The sequence below is a fragment of the Rosa rugosa genome, chromosome 5 (assembly GCF_958449725.1).
Source record: "Rosa rugosa chromosome 5, drRosRugo1.1, whole genome shotgun sequence".
Classification (NCBI taxonomy): Eukaryota; Viridiplantae; Streptophyta; class Magnoliopsida; order Rosales; family Rosaceae; genus Rosa; species Rosa rugosa.
The window spans coordinates 46,316,616-46,342,474 of record NC_084824.1 but is presented as its reverse complement, the minus strand read 5'-3'; the positions used below and the strand labels follow the sequence as shown (position 1 = coordinate 46,342,474).

The 25,859-nt window shown below is 39.4% G+C and overlaps 1 protein-coding gene across 1 annotated transcript; it reads right to left on the bottom strand.

Annotated features, from left to right (window-relative positions):
* Nucleotides 1–6,273: 6,273 nt before the first annotated feature.
* LOC133711757 (uncharacterized) lies at nucleotides 6,274–9,810 on the bottom strand. The gene is made up of 2 exons (XM_062137851.1): nucleotides 8,895–9,810; nucleotides 6,274–8,795 (listed from the first exon to the last, which is right to left on the bottom strand). The coding sequence occupies exons 1-2, from the start codon at nucleotides 9,808–9,810 to the stop codon at nucleotides 6,274–6,276; spliced, it is 3,438 nt and encodes a 1,145-aa protein (XP_061993835.1).
* Between the last annotated feature and the right edge of the window lie 16,049 nt (nucleotides 9,811–25,859).

Below are 25,859 nucleotides of genomic sequence, written 5' to 3'. Positions count from 1 at the left end.
ATTCAATACAACGATATGCATATCAATTTAAAATTATACCAACTAATATGGAATAAATGCACATTAAACTCAAGATCAGTGATTCAATTTGGCGTGATCTTTTCTTCAAGACCCGATCTTGTGCACTTTCTCTTTGTTTTTCTTGAGGCTCCGGTTTCCTTGTTGTAATGGGAAATCATGTGTTGAATGGCAATGGGCCAATATACTTACAATCTCCCCCTTTGGGCATTCCCATTCAACACATGATTTTTCCATCTTTTTGTCCTGCATGTTAGTTTTCACAGAGAAACACAAAGAGTACTACTTGGATTAAGGAATCAGTTTCCATCCTTTTCCAGATCCAAGTAGCCAAAATAAGACCATATTAAATAATAGTAATCATCCAACAATAAATAGTCTGTGCTTATGCACTTACAAACCAACAAGAAAAAATAAACATTGTTTGATGGAAGGTAAACTGCCGAAAGCAAAAGTTTCATCAAAATCAAGTCCCTCGACTTGTGAGTATCCCTGAGCAACTAACCTAGCTTTATTTCTGATCACATTTCCTTTTTCATCACTTTTGTTTCGGAAAATCCACTTAGTTCCTATAACATTGCACTTACTAGGTCGTGGTACTAAGTACCATACATCATTCCTAGTAAATTGATTCAGTTCATCTTGCATGGCACTAATCCAGTGATCATCCAACAAAGCAGCCTTAATATTTTTTGGTTCAATAATTGACACAAAACCAAAGTGAGATATAATGTTCATGCTTGCCAAATTTTCGGTAATAAAACACAGTAATACATTCTCTTTACTTACCTCAGAGGAACTTACCTGGACTGCAGCCGTTCTCCTTGTTATCGGACCATCAGTGATGCAAGTAATTTTATATGTAGTTCTTGGTAGTTGTCTGTTTGCTTTAATGTCTTTATTAAATGTTGTTTAGGGAGTCTAAGGGGTAGTTATCTGATAGCAGTCTTAGCATTTAATGTAATCTGGGAATTAGGAGTCTTTAATGTTGTTTGTGGGCTCTAGACAGGTGCATGGAATGTCTAGAAAGGTCTAGGGAATGTCTGGTAGTATTTTAAATAGGGGTTTAGCCCAGGCCTGTAAAAAGTCAGTTCTGAAGTATTATTCAAAGTATTCCCATATTGAAATATTTCAAGGCTTTTCCCAGGTTTCCCTTAGAAATCTAGGCTCCAACGGTGTTTGGAGTAATCTCACCTAGCTCTAAGTGTTCACTTCCACACTTAGCTGCTGTGTTTGTGTTTTCATTTACATCAAGTGGTATCAGAGCTGCTCTAGATCTGTGATTATTGCGGATCTATGGCTGCTGGGCGAGGAGGTGCTGCTCAAGGAGGCAACAACGCCTTGGAGACCAATCAAGTAGCTGCTGGTAATGTGGTAACAAGGGAGGATCTGGAAAACTTGCAACAACAACAAAGGCAACTGCAAGATCAGATTACTCAGCTGTGTACGAGGCTAGAGCAGTCAGGTGTTCTGACTCCTCAAGACCAGAATCCGGAGAGGCAAAGAGGTCCACAAATGAATGTATACCAAAGGAGGAACATGAGGAATCGACCAGCATTTGAAAGGTATCAACAGCAACCTATAGAGAGTGATTCTTCAGATGAAGAAGAAGCTGGTAATTTCCGAATGGTACGTCCACCGGTATTCAACAGGCAGGTTGATCAAGATCCGAGGTTGAAGGTGGAAATTTCTCATTTTTCTGGTGAGGAACAACCAGAGGAAGTCTTGGACTGGTTGAATGAAGTGGAAAGGGTCTTTGAGTACCTGGAGATGCCGGAGCACAAGAAGGTCAAGGCTGTAGCTGTCAAATTGAAGGGTTATGCTTCTTCTTGGTGGGAACAGGTCCAGATGTCACGGATTCAATCTGGAAAAGAGAAAATCCAGAATTGGATGAAGATGCAGAAGCTAATTCGTGGTCAGTTCCTTCCCTTGAACTATGAAGGTGTCTTGTTCCAACAATATCAATCGATCCAGCAAGATAATCGCTCTGTTCGAGAGTATACAAATGAGTTCTACAAAATGAGAACTCGAGTTCAGCTGCCAGAGACAGAGATTCAAGTCACTCACCGCTATCTGATGGGTCTAAGGTCGAGTATTAGAAATATGGTCGAGCTACAACCTTGCTGGTCATTAGCAACGGCTGTTCAACTCGCCATGAAGGTGGAAGCCCAGCAAAAGTCAGCTAACCATCGGTCAAGTCAGTTTGGGAAGAGACAAACGCAGTTAGAAGCTGAACCAGTCCAAGGAAATGCAAAGCTGAAACTTGGAGCTGCCTCCAACAATCTCCAGAACAATAAGGCAGCATCGAATTCTCAAGGGGGGCAAGTTCGTGGACGTGGAATGGGAAGTGATGCAGCTGGAAGCAGCAACATAACCTCTCAATTCGTAGGAGGGAAGGTGATCTGTTACAAGTGTGGACAAAAGGGGCACAAATCTTCCGAGTGTAGGAAGACATCCAGCAACCTACTTGTTAGTGAAGACGGAGAGGTCAACAATGAAGATGGACAATTCCATGAAAGCCTTCTGGAATTTACAGAAGACGAAGTCACATATGAAGATCAAGATCTTCCCAATCTGGTGATACGTCGTACCATGTTAACCCCAAAGGTTCCTGAAGGTGATTGGCGGCGTAACAACATCTTTAAGACAAGGTGTTCTTCTCATGGTAGGCTTTGCAATGTCATTATTGATGGGGGCAGCAGCGAGAATCTAGTTTCCAAGGAAATGGTGGCGAAATTGAAGCTCGACATCCAGCCTCATCCAAGACCATACCGTATAGCTTGGTTCAAGAAAGGAGGAGAAGTGAAGGTAACAGAACAATGTCTTGTTCCATTTTCTATTGGAAAAAGTTATTCCGATAATGTTTTATGTGATGTGGTGGATATGGAAGCGTGTCATATATTGTTGGGAAGGCCGTGGCAGTTTGATAACAAAACTGTCCACCATGGTGAAAAGAATGTTTATGCCTTTTATAAAAATGGAATCAAGGTAATCCTAGCTCCAATGAGAGATGAGCACTTTCCCGAGTCCACCGAAAAGGAGACAAATGCTTGCTTGACAACTCGGCAGTTTATCAATGAATTTGAAGAGAATGGTGTTGCCTACGCGCTATTGATTAATGAAAGAAAAGAAGAGCTGCAAGCAGTACCTGTGGAAATGAATGATTTGCTGAATGAATTTGAAGACATTTTCCCGAGTGATATGCCTGCAGGATTGCCACCACAAAGGGATATTCAGCATCATATTGACCTTGTACCTGGAGCCAGCCTTCCAAACTTGCCTCACTACCGGATGAGTCCAAAAGAACATGAAGAGCTTCAAAGGCAAGTGGAAGAGTTATTGCAGAAAGGGTTTATTCGAGAATCCATGAGCCCATGTGCTGTTCCTGCACTTTTGACTCCGAAGAAAGATGGAACGTGGAGAATGTGCGTTGATAGTAGAGCCATCAACAAGATCACAATCAAGTATCGTTTTCCGATCCCAAGATTGGATGACATGCTGGACATGTTACATGGTGCCAAGGTGTTCAGCAAAATTGACCTGAAGAGTGGTTATCACCAGATCAGAATTCGTGATGGGGACGAATGGAAGACGGCATTTAAGACAAAGGAAGGGCTTTATGAATGGATGGTAATGCCTTTTGGCTTATCAAACGCACCAAGCACCTTTATGCGTTTGATGAATCAGGTGTTGAAACCATTTATTGGTAAGTTTGTTGTAGTATATTTTGACGATATACTGATATACAGTGCATCCAAAGATTACCACTTGCAGCACCTAAAGGAAGTGTTTAATGTTCTACGGCGGGAGAAGTTGTATGTTAACATGAAGAAGTGCCACTTCATCACGGACTCCCTACTGTTCTTGGGGTATGTAATCAGTGCAGCAGGCATAAAGGTGGATGAAAGTAAAGTGAACGTGATCAAGAGCTGGCCAACACCCACAACAATTGCTGAAGTACGAAGTTTCCATGGCCTAGCTACATTTTATAGGCGCTTCATCAACAATTTCAGTAGTATCATCGCTCCAGTGACAGATTGTATGAAGAAAGGCAGATTTGAGTGGTCAGAAAGGGCTGAAAAGAGCTTCCGAGAAATTAAAGACAAGCTATGCTCAGCTCCTGTCCTTGCATTGCCAGACTTTGAGAAGGTTTTTGAAGTAGAGTGCGATGCCTCTGGAATTGGAATTGGTGCTGTGCTAAGTCAAGAGGGAAGGCCAATAGCATTCTATAGTGAGAAACTGAACGAAACAAGACGGCGTTACAGCACTTATGATCAAGAATTCTACGCCATCGTTCAAGCTCTACGCTATTGGCAGCACTACTTGATTCAGCGTGAATTTGTCTTATTCACAGATCATGAGGCCTTGAAGCACATCAATAGCCAGAAAAAGTTAAACAAGAGACATGCTAAGTGGGTCTCTTTCCTCCAGCAGTTCAGTTTTGTATTAAAGCACAAATCTGGAGTAAGCAACAAAGTAGCTGATGCTCTTAGCAGGAAAACCTTACTATTGAACACCATGTCAGCCACTATTGAAGGGTTCGAGTCTTTCCAAGAATTGTACCCGGCTGACCCATACTTTGGGTCGATTTGGAGCAAGTGCAATGATGGCCCACAAGGGGCATTTGTGATGCACAGCGGATTTCTCTTCAAGGGTAATCAACTTTGTATTCCAGATTGTTCCTTGCGGGAATTGATCATTGGAGATATGCATGGTGGTGGTTTGGGTGGTCATTTTGGAAGAGACAAAACATACGCTATGATTGAGCAAAAGTACTTTTGGCCCAAAATGCGGCGTGATGTTTATAGATTTGTTGACAGATGCCAAATCTGTCAGGAATCCAAAGGAGGCGTGCAGAACACTGGTCTTTATACACCATTACCTGTTCCATCAGCACCTTGGGAGGATGTAAGCATGGACTTCGTGGTGGGGCTGCCTAGGAGTCAAAGAGGGATGGATTCAATCTTTGTGGTGGTTGATCGGTTCTCAAAAATGGCACATTTTATCAGCTGTAAAAAGACGATGGATGCCTCAAATATTGCTAATATATACTTCCGAGAAATCATCCGTCTACATGGAGTGCCTAAATCAATCACTTCTGACCGAGATTCCAAGTTTTTGTCTCATTTCTGGAGAGCTTTATGGAAAAGACTTGGAACAAAGTTACAATACAGCAGCGCCTACCATCCTCAAACTGATGGGCAAACAGAAGTTATTAATAGAAGTTTGGGTAGTTTGCTGCGAAGTTTAGTTGGAGAAAACCTGAAGCAATGGGAGGCAGTTATTGCACAAGCAGAATTTGCTTACAACTATTCAAGAAATCGCACTACAGGTAGAAGCCCTTTTGAAATAGTGTACGGGAAACAGCCAATGCATTTTCATGACTTAGTCCCTATACCAGAAGTTGGAAAGGGGAGCATAAAGGGGGAAACAGTGGCTGCAAAAATGCAAGAGCTGCATGATGAGATAAGGCTGAGAATTGCAAAAATGCAAGAGCTGCATGATGAGATAAGGCTGAGAATTGAAGAGTCAAATGCTAAGTATAAGGAGTATGCAGATAGGAAACGACGTCCCTGCAGTTTCCAAGAAGGAGATATGGTCATGGTTCATCTGCGTAGAGAAAGACACCCAGCTGGTTCTTACTCTAAGCTAAGTAAACGAAAGATTGGGCCTTACAAGATTATCAAGAAGATTGGAGACAATGCTTATGAGGTTGATTTACCGAAGCACTTGGGTATCCACTCTACATTCAATGTTTCGGATCTATATCCACTCAACAGCGGGGATGTTAGGGAAGCTTTGACCAGCCGTAAACTCGAGGACGAGTTTTTTTGAGGAAGGGGAGAATGATGCAAGTAATTTTATATGTAGTTCTTGGTAGTTGTCTGTTTGCTTTAATGTCTTTATTAAATGTTGTTTAGGGAGTCTAAGGGGTAGTTATCTGATAGCAGTCTTAGCATTTAATGTAATCTGGGAATTAGGAGTCTTTAATGTTGTTTGTGGGCTCTAGACAGGTGCATGGAATGTCTAGAAAGGTCTAGGGAATGTCTGGTAGTATTTTAAATAGGGGTTTAGCCCAGGCCTGTAAAAAGTCAGTTCTGAAGTATTATTCAAAGTATTCCCATATTGAAATATTTCAAGGCTTTTCCCAGGTTTCCCTTAGAAATCTAGGCTCCAACGGTGTTTGGAGTAATCTCACCTAGCTCTAAGTGTTCACTTCCACACTTAGCTGCTGTGTTTGTGTTTTCATTTACATCAATCAGTTAGATTACCGATGATATCATGAGTGGAGTGATCCTTTTGGACTTGCTTGAACCCTCTTCTTTGGGTGGGAGCTGGTTCAAAGATATTGTCATATATTTCCTCTTCCTCTTCCTCAGATGATGTTTCAGTATTCTGTGATGGTGTGATCGAGAAGGGTGAGATATCTGCAAATGTTTCTTCCTGTTTCATACATTGATCATTAATAGAAACATTAATGGATTCCATGACAACACGAGTTCTTTTATTGTAAACCCTATACGCTCTACTAGTCAGAGAATATCCCAAGAACACACCATCATCACTTCTAGCATCAAACTTACCAAGGTGCTCTCTATCTCGTAGAATGTAGCAAGGACTGCCAAAAACATGAAAGTGTCCAACATTTGGCTTCTTACCTTTCCACAGCTCATAAGCAGTTTGCTCAGTACCTGGTCTGAGGAGTACTCTATTTATTGTATAGCAAGCAGTGCTGATCGCCTCAGCCCAAAAGTTTGTGCTTAAACCTGCAGCATGTAGCATTACTCGAGCCATGTCTAGCAATACCCTATTTTTCCTTTCCACTATCCCATTTTGTTGAGGAGTGATTGGAGATGAGAACTCATGTGATACACCAAGCTCACGACAGTAGTTAGAAAAAGAGGCATTTTTAAATTCAGTTCCATTATCTGATCTTATTCTCACTAAGCATTTGTTTGAAGACTGTTTCTCAATGATTAATTTTTGACTTAAGCTTTTAAAAGACTCAAACGTTTCAGTTTTGTCTTTTAAGAAATTTACCCAGATATATCTTGAGAAATCATCCACAACCACTAGTATATAACTCTTACCTCCAAAACTTTCAGGTTGAGCTGGTCCCATGAGATCCATGTGTAATAGCTCCAATACTTGTGTGGTTGTTGCAGAATTTACCACTCTGTGAGGTGCCTTAGTTTGTTTTCCCACCTTGCAGTCTCCACACATCTTGTCGGTTTTACCTTTTAAATTTGGCAAGCCTCGGACACATTGTTTGGTAGATAACTTCAGCAAATCCTGATAGTTGACATGTCCCATCTTTCTGTGCCAAAGTTCAAGGGTTTCCTCTGTGGATTTAACAGACAAACAAGACTGCACACAGGAAGATTCATTAGCTTGAATATGATAACAGTTATCGACGGATCTCTTACCTCCCATGACACCTTCTCCTTTCTGATTTAGAACCAAACATCTCTGTTTGTTAAACCACACATCTTCATAGTCATCAGCCAAATGGCTGACGCTGATCAGATTTGCAGTTAATCCTTCAACAAATAACACATTTTTAAGGTTAGGTATACCTGGAGTGTTTACCGTACCTCGAGCTAGAATGTTAGCTTTCCTCCCATCTCCAAACGTAACTGATCCTGAGGTATTTTCATCCTCAAATGAGGTAAACCATGTTTTGTCTCCGGTCATGTGTCTTGAACAACCGCTGTCAACATACCAAAAATCTCGTCGCTTGTCAGCTAATGCAGTTAAAGCAACTAAACAAGTTGCCTCAATGTGAGAGCGTTGATGAGTTTGGCTAGCACAAGCAAAGAGACATGTATCATCAGTTTTATTAACAATGGAACTATGATTTTTGCTTTCAATTTTTCTGGTCCAGACATCTTTTCTTCTTTCAGTTTGAGGATTCTTCTTAGAGACAATTTCAGTTAATTTGTTAATGAGTTCCTTTTGTTCTTTAAGCTCCACCTGTAGGGTTTCAACAGTACATTTTTCTTGAGAAAATTTTAAGTTTGAAAACCGTTCATTACATCTAGGTCTGATATGGCCAATCTTACCACAGTGATGACAAGTAGGGATAAAGATTCTAGGGTTTGCGTACCTGTGTTGACCAGTGGGGAATTTTTGGTCAAGTTTTACCTGATGTTGTTGGTTTGAATTTCCTTCCTTTATACTTTTGACATGATCATCAATGGAGACATCTTTCTGCTCTACAGATGATTTTGAGGCTCGTACAAACTTGGTGATTTTGGAAGTTTCTCCAGTGTATCCTAGCCCACATGTATCATGAGGAGCTTTTCCTGATCCGAGCAACTTGGACATGGAAGAGGAGCTGATATCGAACTTAATGAATCTTTCTTGAGTTAATTTTAACTCGTCTTGTAGAGACTCAGTTTTAGCCAATAACTCCAGGTTTAGGACTTGTTGTCCCCTCACATCCAGTTCCAGCATTTTTATTTTGTTCAGAAGTTCACCTTTTTCAGCCTTCCAACTTGATGAGTTCTGATCACTGGATGGGATAGACATCTCAGCAACTGGGTTCCTTCTTCCCTGTTCCCATGTGGATTGTGAAGTCTCCAACATATGCTCCATTTTTTCTTTTTCTGTTCTTAGAAATTCAACTTCCTTTTCTAAGCTCAAGTTTCTGAGTAATGTGGCCTTTGAAGCTTTGTAGAGTTGCTTGCAGCGGATATTTGTTTCATCATCAGAGAATGTCTCATCACTGTCGGAATCAGGTAGAAGTGACGATACAAGTGCCAGATTTTCCACTTCTAGAGATTCATCATCACTCCAAGTTGAGAGAAGAGACTTGTTGATGTTGTTTCCATGCTTCCTATTTCCACAGTCAGTAGAAATATGGCCATAGCCACCACACTCATAGCATTTAGGTTTTCCAGAGTGATTTCCCTTGAAGCTTCCTTTTCCACTCTTGCTATTGTAATCATTACTGCTGCTTCCCCCATAGGTGTTTTTCTTAGGAGCATTAGGGTTTCTAGAGGAGTTCTTGGTTTTTAGAAATCTTTTGAACTCCTTTGTGAGTAAGGCAAGATCTAGTGTTTCTTCTTCCTCTTCCGCCCCTTTTACTGCCTTGAAGGCTACGCCTTTATTCTTCTTCTCAGGTTTTAGCCTCATCTCATAGGTTTTGAGATTGCCGATGAGCTCATCAAGTGGGTACACATCAATATCAAATGAGTCCTCTATGCTAGTGACTTTTGAGTGAAATTTTTCTGGCAGAGCCCTAAGAATCTTTTTGACAATCTTATCTTCATCAAATGGTGCTCCCAGACTACGACACTGACCAGAGATTTTAAGAATTCTACCGTGGAAATCATCAATGGTTTCATCATCTCCCATAGTCATAGTTTCGAATTCAAAAATCAGTGCTTGTAATTTCTGAGCGCGTACCTTCTTGTTTCCTTCATATGTAGTTTGTAGAAGATCCCATGCTTGTTTGGCAGTATCACAGTGACTGATCCTCAGCTTTTCCCGTTCAGATAAGGCTGTGAAAATGCTGTTCTTAGCCTTGAAGTCTGCTTGCAGATCCCGAACTTCTTCCTCAGTCCAGTCTTTCCTTGGTTTAGGAGTGGCAGTGGAAGAGCTTTCTCCTTTTGCTTTTATCATAGGTATAGTCCAGCCATTTTCTACAATATTCCACACATGTTCATCTTGAGCATAAAGGTATGACTTCATGTAAATCTTCCACTGAGTGTATTTTTCACATCCACCTTCGAACCATGGAGGACTATTTATAGATCCACCAGCAGCCCGATCACGTGAGTGTTCCATCTTTCCTGGGATCACTAGAAAGTTCTAGAACCCGCTCTGATGCCAAATGATAGTACTAGATGGAACTAATTATGAAACAATATTTTATCTCAATGAATTTAACTAAAGAAAATTCGATAACACGACACGAAGATTTGCTAACGCAGTGTAAACCTCTCCACTGAGGAAACTTCACTGCGTGGCTTTTAACGTAGCCAACACGAGAAGAACAATCCAATAATAAACACAAGAGTTTACAGAACACAAGTAGTGTTGTTCATAACAAACACTTTCTCTTAGCAACAAATGCTAACTTGTTTTACAACCGTTCTAACTCTTAATTCAACATTCTAGACAATCAATCTTCGATCTTCCTTTCACTCAATTGAATCACCGATCTTGAGAGTGAATGAGGAAAATTATGCAATCTCACACATGAAACAAGTAAGGAGGGGTTTTAGAAAAACGATTTGAACAACACACCTAGTTCAAAATAAAATAATTTCTACCATCAAAAAACCCCCCCAAACTTTAGTTTTGAAACCTTTTTATAAGGGAGAATAACTCCCCCTCAATCAAATCTTTTCTTAATAATTAATCAAGATAAACAAGGAAAGGTTTAAAACAGTTTTTGAATATGCAATCGACAATTACCTAAACAAGATCTCAAATTGATATGCATGTTAAAAACCACTTTAATGCATAAGAGATTTATTGATTCAATACAACGATATGCATATCAATTTAAAATTATACCAACTAATATGGAATAAATGCACATTAAACTCAAGATCAGTGATTCAATTTGGCGTGATCTTTTCTTCAAGACCCGATCTTGTGCACTTTCTCTTTGTTTTTCTTGAGGCTCCGGTTTCCTTGTTGTAATGGGAAATCATGTGTTGAATGGCAATGGGCCAATATACTTACACATCCCCTACCTGGAACTCGAGCTTTCTCTTGCAGCACTTGGCCTCAATGCAACCTTGTAGCAACCACCAACTTCACAAGATTCCAGCACAGTATCGAGCCTAGATCAATAAGCAACGTTAATAACGATAAACTAGGCTAGCTATTCACTCTCAATACTCTCCGAAGAAAACATTTCCCTTAACCTAATTACTAACTAATAACCATACCATTTGGGTTCCAATAAGGAGTTTGTTGTTAGGACGAGGGGGTAAGAACACTTTTTAAAAGACAAGTTGCTGAAAACTGAAAACAGAGTTTTAAAGGAGTTGTCAAGGGTCACAGAATTGTTCAAAATACTTGAGGTAAATTCTTGAGAAATTTCGAAAGAAGGATGGCTTGACAACCAACTCAGTAAGATTTAAATGGTTATTGAATTTCAAGTGAAACCAAACAGAGAGTAAAGGTTTTAAAGGCTAAAGTAAAACAATGTGCAGATTCTTTCCAGAAATACCAGCTTCTGTACACGTTTTTCAAAAATTCATAATTAATTCTAGAAAAATTATTTTGAGGTGATTCAAAATCTGGAATGTTCATCTATGTGTCTACTATATTTCTTTAGAAGAAACTGATCCCAAATTCCTAGCGGTTTAGCACCAGTTTTGGAATAAATGAAACTGGGTCAGAATGTACCGAAAAGTGAAAAACTGCAGAAAGTTGCTCTTTTGCTCAAAGTTCTTTTGGTACCCAATATGGCCAGTCGAAGCTAACCCAACACACTTAAGAGGCATGTCTAAAGCTCCTAATGATCTATAGCTCAAGTTACGTTCTAATACTATATGGGCAGGTGCTGTAGCTCGATGACATAATGCATTGAAACATGATATTTGGACAGCTACAAACAACAAATAACCTTTGAACCAAATACGATTCTAATACTCAAGGTGTAGCCATGACGTAGCAGAATCCCTAGACATTAGAATGGATGAGAAATCAAAATTAAGGCAGCAAGATACCAACAACAGCAGTGACAAGTTCGTAATCTTTAAGAATTTGTAATAACAACCAAAAATATATAGAGTTTTATGGAAAAGATGATACTCACCAAAGACTAATAAAAAAGGTGAGTTTTTCTTGAGGTTTTCAACAGGAAAGAGAGCTGAGGGAGCTGATTGGATCGAGTCCAGTTGCAGGTCAAGAAATTCGCTCCATCTCGAACATGCAGAGTGAAACAGAAACTTCTCAATATGTGGAAGAGTTGTTTTGAATGTATTGAGCCTAAAATCGAGGAAAGAAAGGGGAACTTGATGGTTCCAGAATCTTACCAAGTGTTTGTATCAGTCTCAAGTAAGATGTGAGGGATTCGGGTAGAGCAAGAGAGGAAATTCAAGTAGAAATCTGGAATAGGCTTGCTTCCGAACAGCTTCTGCTTCGAGGGATGTACAGGTCTCAAAACATCTCCGATGGAGCTGAAATTTGGAGACTAGATAAAGAAGACGTTGACGAACAACTTTGATGAAGAAAGTTTGTTGATTGGAGGTCCCTAACTAGGCGTTTCGAGGCATGAAAACACACTGATGTGCCCAGCAAAGAGAGAAAGGGCGAGAAGAGGAGGGTGGACATCGACCTCTGGTTTGGGACTCTCCCTTTTGAAGGTCTGGAGTGATGTTCTTGGAGGAGTTGCCATATGCATGCTGGCAACGTGGAAGGGAGGAGCTGAATGAGGTTTACTTTCCCTCTGCCCAATTTGACAAGAACGTGAAAGTGAAGGAAAGACTTGGCTTTGTATAGGTAGAAGCAAGCTCAATGTGTGCCTGTGTGGGCAGAAAAGGGTTTGGATCAGCTAAGGCATGTGATAGGAAAAATAGGGTGTAAAAACCAATATAATGGGGAAATAAAAGTTGAACAAATAAATAAAAGAAAACTCAAAAATTAAAAATGTTGGCAAGACTAAATAAGAATTGGGCCTTACCAAACTTGTATGTAGATAGAAAAATGGCAAGGTAAGTTTGGTTGGAATTTTGCTCGAGTTTGAAAAATATAAGGAGTAAATAAATTATGCTTTTGAAAGTCGGTGAAATGGTTGACGAGTAAGCGTTAGGTAAGGCGAGTAGGAATTCAACCAACAGGTAAGGAATAAGGTAAAACGAGAAATCGTAAACGCACGCACAAGTATATTTCAAAATTATGCAAAGATGTCATTATGAGCTACAAGGACCATATTGGATCAAGGGAGATGTTCGGGTCAAAGGTCGACTAACTTATTGGGCTAGGTTCACTAGCATACCCGTCTGTTGGGTGTCCAGAGTAAATTTTGGACTCTAACCTTACACTATTCTTGGGCCCAAGGCCCAAGCCCAAACTATTTCCAAAAGTCTTTGGCCAAACAAAGGTCAAGAAAAATTATCCCGTCAAAAAGTGATGTTCGGAATTTCACGGGGTCTACAAGTATTGTGGAGACAACGTTCCAGGGTTACTTGGCTACAAGGTGGAGATCGTAATACTTGTTTTTTTTCATCAGAGAGCTTCCTGCCGAAAACGAACTAATTCTGTTTTTGGACTTTATGATTCACAAGGAGTGTGGCAAGTGGATCCTGATATAATTGGTAACCTATTCTGTGGTTATTTCTCAATTTTTTTTCCTCCACAAGTGGTATTGATATGGATAGAGTCCAAAGTGGGATCCAACCCCTGGTTACTGAAGCTATGAATATGCAATTGTTGATTGAGTTCCATAGAGAGGAATTGGAGTCCACATTGTTCCATATGACTCCTTCCAAATCGTCTCGTGACGATGGTCTTTCTGGTCTCTTCTTTCAAAAATACTGATTAGTGGTGGGTGATGATGTCACAACAGTTTGCTTGAATATTCTGAATGGCAAAGACTCGGTGCGTCATTTTAACCACACTTTGATAGCATTGATCCCCAAGGTTTTAGCTCCAACTACAGATTTGGACTTCCGCCCAATCAGTCTTTGCAACGTCATTTACAAACTCATTGCAAAGTCATTCGCTAACAGGATGAAAAAAGTAATGTCTTCGGTGATATCCTCAACTCAAGGTGCTTTTGTTCCTAAATGGAACATCTTAGACAATGTTATGATCAGCTTTTAATTAATGCATTTTGTTAAGAGACTTCAGGAGGAAGACTATGGAGCTATGACATTGAAGCTTGACATGGCCAAGGCATATGATAGGGTTGAGTGGTGTTTTTTGGAGGCTATAATGTCCAGACTTGGTTTTCACCCGCAGTGGGTCTCCAAAATCATGGATTGTGTCATAACGACCACTTTTTAGTGTTATGGCAAGGAAATCCTTTGGGTCATATTGTGCCAAGTCAAGGTATTAGACAAGGGTGTCCTTTTTCCCCTTATCTGTTTCTATTCGTGGCAGAAGGCTTTTCTAGTTTGCTTCGTTCAACTGAATCTGCGGGACTACTTACAGGCATCTAGATTACTAGGTTTACATCATTAATTTCTCATTTATTTTATGCTGATGACAGTCTCATGTTTCTTATAGCTGACCAAAACACACACCAGACATTGTCTCAAATACTTACCTTGGCAGCAAATCAACTTTCACAAGTCTGCACTTTCTTTCAGTCCAAATGTCTCGGAGGCCTATAGGAACTTTGTGGGGACTTTTCTTCATATTCTAATAGTGGATTGTCATGAAAAATACCTTGGCATGCCTACTCTTGCAAGTAGAGGGAAGAGACGCTTGTTCAAAATGGTTCGTGACATAATTTGGCACAAATTAAACGGCTGGAAAGAAAAATTACTCTCTCATGCTGGTAAGGAAATTCTTTTGAAATCGGTGGTCCAAGCTATTCTTTCCTACTCCATGAGTGTGTTCAGGATACCTACTACTTTGAGTCATGAGCTTAACGGACTGTCTACCCAATTTTAGTGGGTAAATCTAAGGGACGACGAGGATTGCATTGGCTAAAATGGTCTAATTTGTGTCGTCATAAGCTAAAGGGTGGTTTGGGCTTCAGAGATTTAGTCGACTTCAATCAGGCTTTGTTGGCCAAATAATGCTGGAAGCTACTTTCTGATCCCGAGTCTCTAGTGTCTCAGGTTTACTGTGGCAGATACTATCCTCACTTTACTCTCCTCACCGTGCCTGTGGGTCATTCTAGTTCATTCATTTGGAGATCTTTGCTTTGGGGACGGGAGTTGTTATCATCAGTATTGCCTTGGCGGGTGGGTGATGGAAGGTCCATTTCTGTTTATGGTGATGCTTGGATCCCATGCCAATTCCTTATTCATTTCGCATTTAATCACCTATTACTTTATTGCCAACTACTATGGTTTCTGACTTACTCACAGTGAATGGTCAATGGCACTATGATCTTTTAGTAAACTGAAGTGGAGGCAATCTTATCAATCTTATTGCCTTTATTCCCGGTGGCTGATCGACTTTGTTGGAATTATTCTAAAAGTGGTACTTATTCTGTGAAAAGTGGTTACAAATTATTTTAAGATCTTCATGATAGGAATGCAGGTGGAGTGGGTGGTTCAATTTCTCATGATGATGTTCTTTGGAGACGTATTTGGAGCCTTCAGATTCCATGTGCAGTAAGGAGTTTTATTTGGAGAGTGTTACATGATATCATCCCATGTGCTTCCTCCTTGTTTAGAAGACATTTAATTGCAACCCTAATTTGCAAGAGGTGTGGCCTTGGAGTAGAAACACCTCTCCATGCTCTTTGGTCTTGTTCTAAAGCAAAAGACGTTTGAAAACTCACTCATTTCAAAGGCGCAGTGGGTTCTTGGAAAAGCGGCTCATTTAAAGATTTATTCCCCTCTGCTTGCTCCTGTTTGTCTACTAAAGAGCTTTCTTTGGTTGTTTTATTGTGCCGTTGCATTTGGCAAGTAAGAAATGAAGAATTTCACCGCTGCAAGTTTGTAAGTGCCCATTGTTAGTATGCATATACCTCCCAAGCACAAGACTCGTATACCTCCCAAGCACACGGCAGAAGTAAAGAAGCTCCCATCTAAGGGTCCCGATACCCCTCGAGGCGATATCTGGAACCCCGAACGTCCCACACCGAAAGAAACGAGACCAAGCTCCCACAAATCTGCTACATTAGGGACATCTCCAACGACCTAAAGAGGTAACTGTTTACTATCGCTTTCTATTATCACTATCTTATAACGATACTGACTTAGGCATCGGAGCGTTGAAGGCCAGCACACCCGGTCTTCCCTCTGACCTTCGTTTGTTTTACAGATAAGCGAGACCGATAGCGATAGTAGCATATCAAGACATCTTATGGTTTAGCTGGATCTGACCCCTCTCGAGACAGCGGAAACATTTGGTGCTAGAAGGAGGGTTCGAACCTCCGACATTGTGGTTAACATGTTTAAATGCGATCACAATGTGAAATGCTTAAATGCGATCACAGTGCAATGCTTAAATGGGATCACAATGTGAAATGTTTAAATGCGATCACAGTGCAATGTTTAAATGCGATCACAATGTGAAATGTTTAAATGCGATCACAGTGCAATGCTTAAATGCGATCACAATGTGAAATGCTTAAATGTGATCACAGTGCAATGCTTAAATGCGATCACAATGTGAAATGTTTAAATGCAATCACAGTGCAATGTTTAAATGCGATCACAATGCAATGTTTAAATGCGATCACAATGTGAAATGCTTAAATGCGATCAATGTGCAATGCCTAAATGCGATCAATGTGCTTTGCCAATGCGATCAATGAGAAATGGCTAAATGCGATCAAGGCAAAATGCCCAAATGAAAGGCGATCAAGGCGAAATGCCTGGATGAAAGGTGATCAAAAAGAAATATCTAAATGAAAGGCGATCAAGGTGAAATATCTAAATGCGATCAATGTGAAATAGCTAAATGCGATCAATGTGTAACGGCTAAATGCGATCAATGTGAAATGCCTAACTGCGACCAAAATGAAATGGCTACATGAAATACGATCAAGGTGAAATGCCTCAATACGATCAAGCTAAACACATGATCAAGATGAAATAGCTACAAGCATGGTTGTTGTGACATAGCCTAGCACTATCGTAGAAAACACTCAATATCGCCACAAGCATGATTACAGCACGCTCTCCTTTATATGATATCGCCATGTGTTATCTTTCCATTATATGATATCGGCAAGAGTTATCTTTCTCCAACACGCGGTATCGCCCTGTTATCTCCATTACACGATATCGCCATATTTTATTTGTCCATTACACGATGGGATATCGCCATGTTTTCTCTCCATTATACAATATCGCCATGTCTCATCTTTCTCCATTATATGATTGCATGCCACTACATGCAAAACAAAAGGATGTGCCAAGCTTGATAACAGCGATATCACCACGTACATTCAAGCCACTATCGGCTACATTCATTATAGCCATTATCGGCTTTATGCCAAAATTATTACTATCGCCATATGCAAAAATGGGCTGACATAGCCAAGGCTATCCTTGCAGACACCAAGTGTATCAAGTACACCTTATATCGAGCATACCTGATGCAGTATGCTAGCAGACCCTAGTCTAAACCCTCTGACCTCAGTCTCGGGGGACTGGGGGACTAGTCACCCTAAGGAAGAAACTCTCGCCAAATGTCCAATGAAGGCTTGCGCCATTTCTATTTGGAAAACAAAACCACCACCCCAGTCAAGACTCCTCTTAGCTGAGGACTGGGGGTAATGGTTGTACGGAAGTCACGTGCCGAGAATGCTCGCCTTGCACTTCCGATATTTCTACCATGACAAACTCCCCACCCAAGAGAACTCTTAACTGGGGACTTGGGGGACTTGTTGGTATATATACTGCCTAGGCACAAATATCGGAAGCACAAGGCTCACTAGCTACTTAAAATGATGCCGATAATGCCCAGACATGATGCTGATACCATACACTAGTGGTATCGGGTGGACCATAGCTAGTCCCACATCGGAAATAAAGGGGTGACAAGCCCATCCTCACACTATATATACATGTCTCTCCACTCATTCAAGGTAAGCCACCACTCTCCATTTACTCCTACCTAGTCTACATTCTCACATGTATTTGACTTAGGCATCAGAGGGTCGAAGGCCGGCTAGCCCGGTCTTCCCTCTGACCTCTGTTCATGGTTGGCAGGTACGGATATCGGAGGTGGAAGCTCTCACGACAACCCCGTTTCTACCACTGAAACACCCATTACATTCTTCATCAGGTTCGGTCTTCTTATTCTGAATTCTTCGAGATTCATAAGTCGCACTCTTCCCCTCCTAGACCTGTTAATTATGCTAATAAATGGGTCAAACCTCAACTCCCATTTCTTAAGTTAAACATAGATGGTGCAGTGGATGTTCATAGAAGATTTAGAGGGTTGGGAGTTATTCTTCGCAATGAAAGAGGGGATGTATTATTGGCAGCTTGCAAAGGGGTGCAGGGCAGATTTAGTGTTAAGGCCACATAAATTTATGCAACAGCTTTGGGCCTTCAAGTGCTCTCCAACTCAGGATTTCAATCTTCTCAACTAATTTTGGAATTTGATGCTTTAGGGTCGTTAATGATATAGCTAAAGATGAATTGGATTGGTCTGTAGAGAGCATGTTATTAGAAGAGGTGAAATCAATGTTTCATCTCTTCACCTCAGTTGTTTGTACTTATTGCCCACGAAAATGTAATCAGGCAACGCACATGTTAGCTAGAAACGTGCTTTTGTTTCCTACATTTCGTGTTTAGTTTGAGAATGTGCCACAATGGCTATCCCAGGTTTTTATAATTGATGTACTTATCTAAATTGCTTATCAATGCAATTCATTGCTTCTTCTCAAAAAAAAAAAAAAAAAAAGGTCAAAGTTTTTGTTTTCTTTATTTTTATTTTGTTTTCTTTTTTTCATCATTACCAAAAGGGGTAAAAGTGTATTAAAAAAAGTTTTAAAAATGGGGGTGTGCTTTAAGTAATTTGGTATGTGTAAATATATATATATATGTGTGTGTGTGTGTGTGTGTGTGTCTTTTTTCATTGATAAAACTCATAGCAAGAAAGCCATTACATACCCTCTCATTGCCTCACAATGGACAAAACAAGGATTCGTGGTGAAGACCATAGTGGTACATAGGATAGACCTACTATATTCGAACTTATCGCTCACTTATTTAAAGGAGCCTATAACTATGACATAATTTAATACATGGTTTATAGGCATAGAACAGAAAAGAAACTATATCTTCTCCTTGCCTTTCAAGCTAGGGCTACGAGGCTTACCAGAGTACAACATGCTTAAGACCTCTTCTACAAGAATCTGCTTGGACTTTGAATGATTTTGGAACCCAAAGGCCTTCCCCTTTTCTTTTTGGGCTACTCCACCTGTATATCTTTGGCATCAACACTAGTAGGTACAAGCATACCTCCAGGAGTTTTCACAAGTCCCAAAGATTTGGCAGAGAACTTGGTAGGGAATTCAGGTATCTTTACTTTCTTTGGGGCAGCAACACTTTGTTTTCCTTCCAAAGCATCTGATGGTAGAAATTTAATTTTTTTTTGGAAGAAAAAGGAGAGGTAGAACGCCTTCACATGGTAACTTGTTGCTCTGTACCCACTGGCACAATAGCCAAGTTTTCATCTTCACTACGAATGATAATAAAATTCATTGCCTTACTAGTTTCCGTACCACCAAATAAAGTCCTTCCCTAATGTAAAATCACCATTGTACATCTGGTAATTAAGTACTTGGTACGAAGTTCAAAACTTCACGGGGCTAGCAACTGCTACGATGACTTTGCTGCCTCACCCAAACCCACTGCCATCTAAAGTTCTGCTTTCCTCTCTCCCGGAGACCATTCGCTTACTGAAAAAGCATCCATCTCAGGATTAGAACCTACAAAAAAGCAGGGGGGGCTTCCGAAAGAGAGAAATCCTCATTGCGTCGAAACTTACGAGTATGAGGAGGTACGAAGCAGCTTGACCAAATGGATAGGGAAAAGGGTGAATTGGTTGTTATGCAAGATCAGTTATTCGGGATCTATTCTTATCCGGCAAGATCCATCTATTAATATAATAGATCACTTCGGAATGGCCATCCGATCGTTCTGGCCCTAGTCACATCGGCTCAATCAATTGGTTACCATAAAACATTCAAACAAATCTCTTGCTTGGGATGTAACACTAATCAGTAGAAAAATAACTCTCTTTGAGTAGTGACACCCTAAAAACGAAAGGTACCTTGATGGAGATGGTTAATTGCAAAGCTAAGCAGAGGAGTGCCCATGCCAGGTCAAGCTTTCGTGCCACTATGTTGGTGGATTCTTGTATCAGGGGTAACAAAACATACCCCATTCTCATGGAACACAAGGTTGCATAACTTGCATCTGCCAACTAGAATCTCAAATAAGAAGTGAACTTCTTGTTCAGCACCTGAGGCAAATTTAAGAGTCTTTTGAGATAGTAGGGTTTTGTCACATCATGGGAAACCCTAACCCTAATACACCATGTAGACTCAAAAAGCTTTTGGTCGAGATACATGAACTGTTCTGCCACAGATGCGACATGCTTGATGGTTTTCTTCTGCTCATAAGCAGGAGGCATGTTTGAGATCTAACCCAAAAGAACAAGGTGTTCAAACTGACATTCTGTAGCGGAGTGACTCCATCATATTGCTGCATAGCCACCGAAGCTCGATTGATACACCAAGGGCATCCCATGAGAAACTTATTGCGATCCTTTCTTAGGTCAAAAGAAAATAAAAATCTATCAGGACTCTGTTCTTGAACATGAAAATTTTTGTCAAGGACCAAAACTCGTCGAAAAAATCTTTTCAGATCAGCAGCCACTACTTTCTTCTTGGTAAGGGGCCGTGCAAGGAGGAAAGACAACGAATTTCACTGCACCCCGCCTTCTTCCATGTGGATAGATGTTAACAACATCGTTTCCGGCAATGGCCAATGACGTTGCAAAACTCTAGGTAACTGATTCTACAGTGGACATGATGATTGAGAGGAGGTTGGGAGATGAAAATTGGAGAGGAGGTTATCGACACGAGATGGCCAAGATGGGTTTAGGGTTTCTAGGTTTTGGAGCGCAGACAGCGCTCTAGGGTTTTACGAGTGTGTGTGTGTATTATCCCATGATTTGTAGAGTTTTATTTTTTTTTTTTAATTTTTAGGGAAGGATGTCAAGCCTTAATATAACCAAATATAGGTAACAACAGTACATGACTTACCCACGAGAGCCACATCAATAGTAAGTCATGCAATGCTATCCTAGAGCAACCTAATGTGATTACCATAGTAATAACACCAAAGAGAATCATAGCCAAGACAGGGTAAAATGAAAGAAAAGTACCCTAACTTATTCAACAAAACCTGGGACCTCCCTACGTAGAGGGGGCATCATCGGGTTCCATAGTAACAAGACATATTGAGGTATCCTCTTCCACAACAGCCTCAGTCACCAGCGTATCCTCCTCCGACTCTAAAGCACGTTTAGCAAAGTGAAACTATCGTTTTTCATAGTCTTTGAACCTGCAGCCTCAAACTTCCAAGGATTCACATTTTCAAGCTTAGGCTTATTCTTCGCTCTTATGTGGACTAAAAAAGTAATATTTGCACACTAACACGTGAAGTTTAAATTTTACCGTTCAACATGTAGTAAGCATCCAATTTATATGGTTGCTCATCGATTTGGTATACTTGTACATATACACACCGACATTTCAAATAGTTAATGTCCATGTGATTTGACATTCTAAGAGCATTTTTAGCTGACTCTCTATTTTGGCTCCTTAGATATTTTAGAGAGTATGTTTGACTGTTTTTGAATTTTAGCAGCTGCACCAGACTCCTAAGTGGCTCTTCATTTTAACTTTTAGCTATCTCGGTCCTCAAAATAGAGAGCTAAAAGTTAAAACATTGTTAATTTAAAACATTGTTTTTAAGTCATTATATGTAATTTATTAATACATATAAACTAATTTTTTCTCCATTCAATAAATAATATAAATTCAATATAGCTAATATAGAGAGAACTGATGCAGACGTATTTCTAAAGATACTAGGCAAAATGACTTTTTAGCTACTTTGACTAAAAAATGGCTAGCATTGAGTTTAAAGACCATGTAACTCGATAGAACATCAATACATCTTGTTGGCCCATTTGTCAATCCTCTTATCTCAACACACAAAGTTGTTGATGTGATCAATTGATATCCACAACTCCAAGCAACTTGCTTTCTTCAAATATCTCATCGGTCTCATTGAATTTATTGAATGTATTTTCGTTGAAGAAATTTTGATTACACAATTCTCGGAGTAGGACCAACTCATGGGGTACCTCATTTGGTTCACTCTTTAATGTAGGATAAGGTTGGGGTTTCAAGCTTTAACAGATTATTATTGGCCAGAATATCTAGAAAGTGGTTGTTTTGGGCGTTTTGAGTTGCTTGGGCGAAAAATCGTTTTGAGTTTGAATTTGGATTGACACAACTTTAGGCTTCTATTCCTTATTTTTTTTTTAGGCAAATAACATGTCAATCGAAAGGGATTAATGAGACTTTACCCAAAAAAAAAAATTAGTGCACCTCGTCTGATGTTGGCCAAAGCAGCTCATTAATTTACATGATACAATTAAGCCTTTTCTGAATAAATATCATATTGATATATCATTAAAACTCAAGCTAGAAATGGTCATTACATATCCTCCCTCTACCGACAAGAGGTAGATAAAAAGTTTGTGGTACAAACCACAGCGATATATAGATTATGTTCAATCATTTGACGGTTTCATGCTCACTTATTTAAGTAAGCTTAGAGCATCTTTAGCAATGCTAGCCATTTTTGAGTCAAATTTTAGCTAAAATAGCTAAAAAGTTATTTTAGCTAGCCACTTTAGAATTACGTCTGCATCAATGCTCTCTATTTTAGCTAGTTTTGAATTTATATTATTTTTTAAATGAAGATTAAATAGTTTAAATGTATTTATAAATTACATAAAATAACTTAAAATGAATGTTTTAAATTATAGAGAGCCTCATCCCGCTCTCTATATTTAGGAGCGAGATAGCTAAAAGTTATAATAGAGAGCGGGAGTCTGGTGCAGCTGCTAAAATAGATAAAAAAAACTAAACATGCTCTCCAAAATAGCTAAGGAGCCAAAATAGAGAGTCTGCTAAAGATGCTCTTACACACTATGAAACACTATGGCATAGTGAATAGGCAAAGTAAATAAAACTAACTAAAAGATTTACAGCTCTTAAGACCAGGCCCAAACCAGACCCAATCACAAACCCAAAATCCCTTACATGAGAGCCCAAACCCATTCCCATAGCAAAGTTTGACAGTGTCTAGCGGTCTGCATCTCTGTCAAGCCGCGTCAATGGCGCCATAACCAGATCTTCCTACCATCAGCAGCCAAGGTTAGGGTGATTGACTCGAGCCAGACTTGAAATTCTAGTCACGGTGGACAGGAATACAGAGAGAGTAGCGGGGCTTTCATTCTAGGGTTTTTTCTAGACAATTACATGTAATCAACTAGTGTGAGGGTCTTTTTTGAGTTAAACAGCCACTAGGCCAAAATCAACCCACTAATTTGATTAATGGGAGGACTTTGTATGTGATTCAGATCATATGAAAAACAAATAAGGCTAGCTTGACAGCATGAAGCATGGTGTGGGAGCTAGAAACACACTGCGGTGAGAGAATTGGAGGGATTTTAGATTTGGGGTTTCTGGAAAACTGGGTTTGAAGAAGGTTTTGTAATTGGTAATTTACATTAAGCAACATGCTGTTTGAGTATGTGGAAAATTTACTAATAAGCCAGGTCAAGAATGTGCCCAATAAACATAAGCCTAACTAATTATTCTCCAAATATCAAATTTAGAATGTCTAACTAAAACCACAATTCTTCTGATTAATCAAAAGAAATATGTTAGTATAATTGGTAATTTACATTACGCAACATGTAGTTGGAGTATATGGCAAATTTACTAATAAGCCAGGTCAAGAACGTGTCCAATAAACACAGACCTAACTAATTATTCTCCTTTAATTAGTAAAATGATATAGCCAACTCACGTACATTAAAACCACGTATCATAACATCAACTATCAATAAGTGAGTATCAATGTGGTGTTTGTTTGCATCACAACTTCTTGCATATCTGTAGATGGTCGCGGAAGGATATGTAATGGTCATTCTGGCCTTACCCTCTTTATTAATGATATGTCCATGAGACACCTTAGTTCAAACAAAAAAATTAAAACAAAAAAACAAAAATGATCAATAAGTGAGCTTCTCAACTTCATTATCAATATTAGATCTTGTAACTAGACCGAGTACATTATTATAGCAAAAAAAAAAATGAAATATCGAATACATTAGCTTCGATGAAACTAAATAGAAAAGGAGACTCAGCAAAATCCTAGCTAGTTACTCCTTTATTTCAGGAAATATTATATCAGCGTACATAATGATACTACGCAAAAATCTTTCCTGGCCATTTAAACTGCAACTCCAACCTCTTATGCTCCTGGATGAAGAGATACAAGCCATCCTCCTTCACTCGCCAAAAGCAAGTATTACCATAAGCACACCTTGATGCATCTCTTTTCGGATCAAAGATATCAAAATTCCCCTTCACATTGCCCCAACTCATGTCACAGTTTAAAATGCTGTTGATGGTCCAGGTGAAGTCATGTAAATAGGTGATAGTTTGCGTGCCCAAGTCTGAACCTGCAGATTTACAATGAACAGTCAGGTTGGCGTTTCCGGGCAAGTTGTTAAAGACGTTTGCTTTGTAATCAGCCGTTGACGAGCCAGCAAGGTATAGTGTCAACAGAAGGAAAAGGGAAAAGGTGGCAAGTGTATTCATGGTGTTTTTTCTTTAGGGTTTTAGTTGCTTGAAAGGAGACGTACGATGATCCGTTGGTTTGTGAGATGTGTTGCTGCATATATGCCCCTTAAATAGTGAAACCAATTCTAACCGATATGGTAATTGTGTTTTCACTAACTTTTGTAATTAAGGTAAATTAATGAAAGAGTTTTTATTTTGAAGTCAAAGATACAGGAATCATAATGTATTCATTCTTTTGGTAGTGCTTTTATGTAAATTAAAGATGGTTTTATGGTTACTGATTTTTTTGATGGTTAATTACTATCATTTACTGTTTTTTTTTTTTTACTAAGTTAAATATTCATTTCAAAGTAAACTCAGGCCTGAATGGCACGATACAAGCCCCAATTGGGGAAAGTATTACATTTGAAACATTTCTGCTCCTTTATTCAAGAGCCTATCAGAACAAGTATATTCTAACTAAGAATAATAACAAATGAAAAGCTTCTGAAGCCAATACGCTGGTGCATCAAGAAACCCTCCCTACCTGGATGTAGAATACAATCATTATGTAGGCCAGACAATTAAAAGAATCAAATTTTCTCCTTGCCCTTAGGGTTAGGGCTAGGAGGCTTACTATCATTTACTGTTTTAGTATAAACAGTCTTTCTTGGCTAAGGATGTCCTTACCTTAGCTTAGGAACGGATTTCCATTTTTTGACTACTTTTCGATCACATATTCACATCTTAACCGTTCAGTTTTTAGGTCCTAATGTATAGATTACTTCTGCAAATTTTCAGCCAAATTGATGATCGTTAAGGTATCGAACTCGATTAAACCAATGAATGAACCGAATCTGTCGAACCGGAACCGCTTGTGTTCATTACTGTAAATTGCAGTTTTGAATGCCTTAACGATCATCAATTTGGCTGAAATTTTGCAGAGATGATGTATATTAGGACCTAAGAACTGAACGGTTAAGATGTGAATATGTGATTGAAAAGTGGTCAAAAACTGGAAATCCGTTCCTAAGGCTAAGGTAAGGACGTCCTTAGCCAAGAAGGACTGTTAGTATAAATATACATATATATATATATATATATAGAGAGAGAGAGAGAGAGAGATTTTAAATACACACCCTCAATTACTCAATGCACATCCCTTATATTTTTTGTCTCATTTTTTCATCAAACTTCCATCTGTGCCCCTCCTCATTAAATAAATAAACGAGAAAAACTTTATAAAAAAATTAGGTCGGCTATGTATCATAAATTTTTATTTAATACATTTTTACTATAATTGATTTATTATGGAATTAATTGCTAATTAATTCGGGGACATATCAATTTGGTA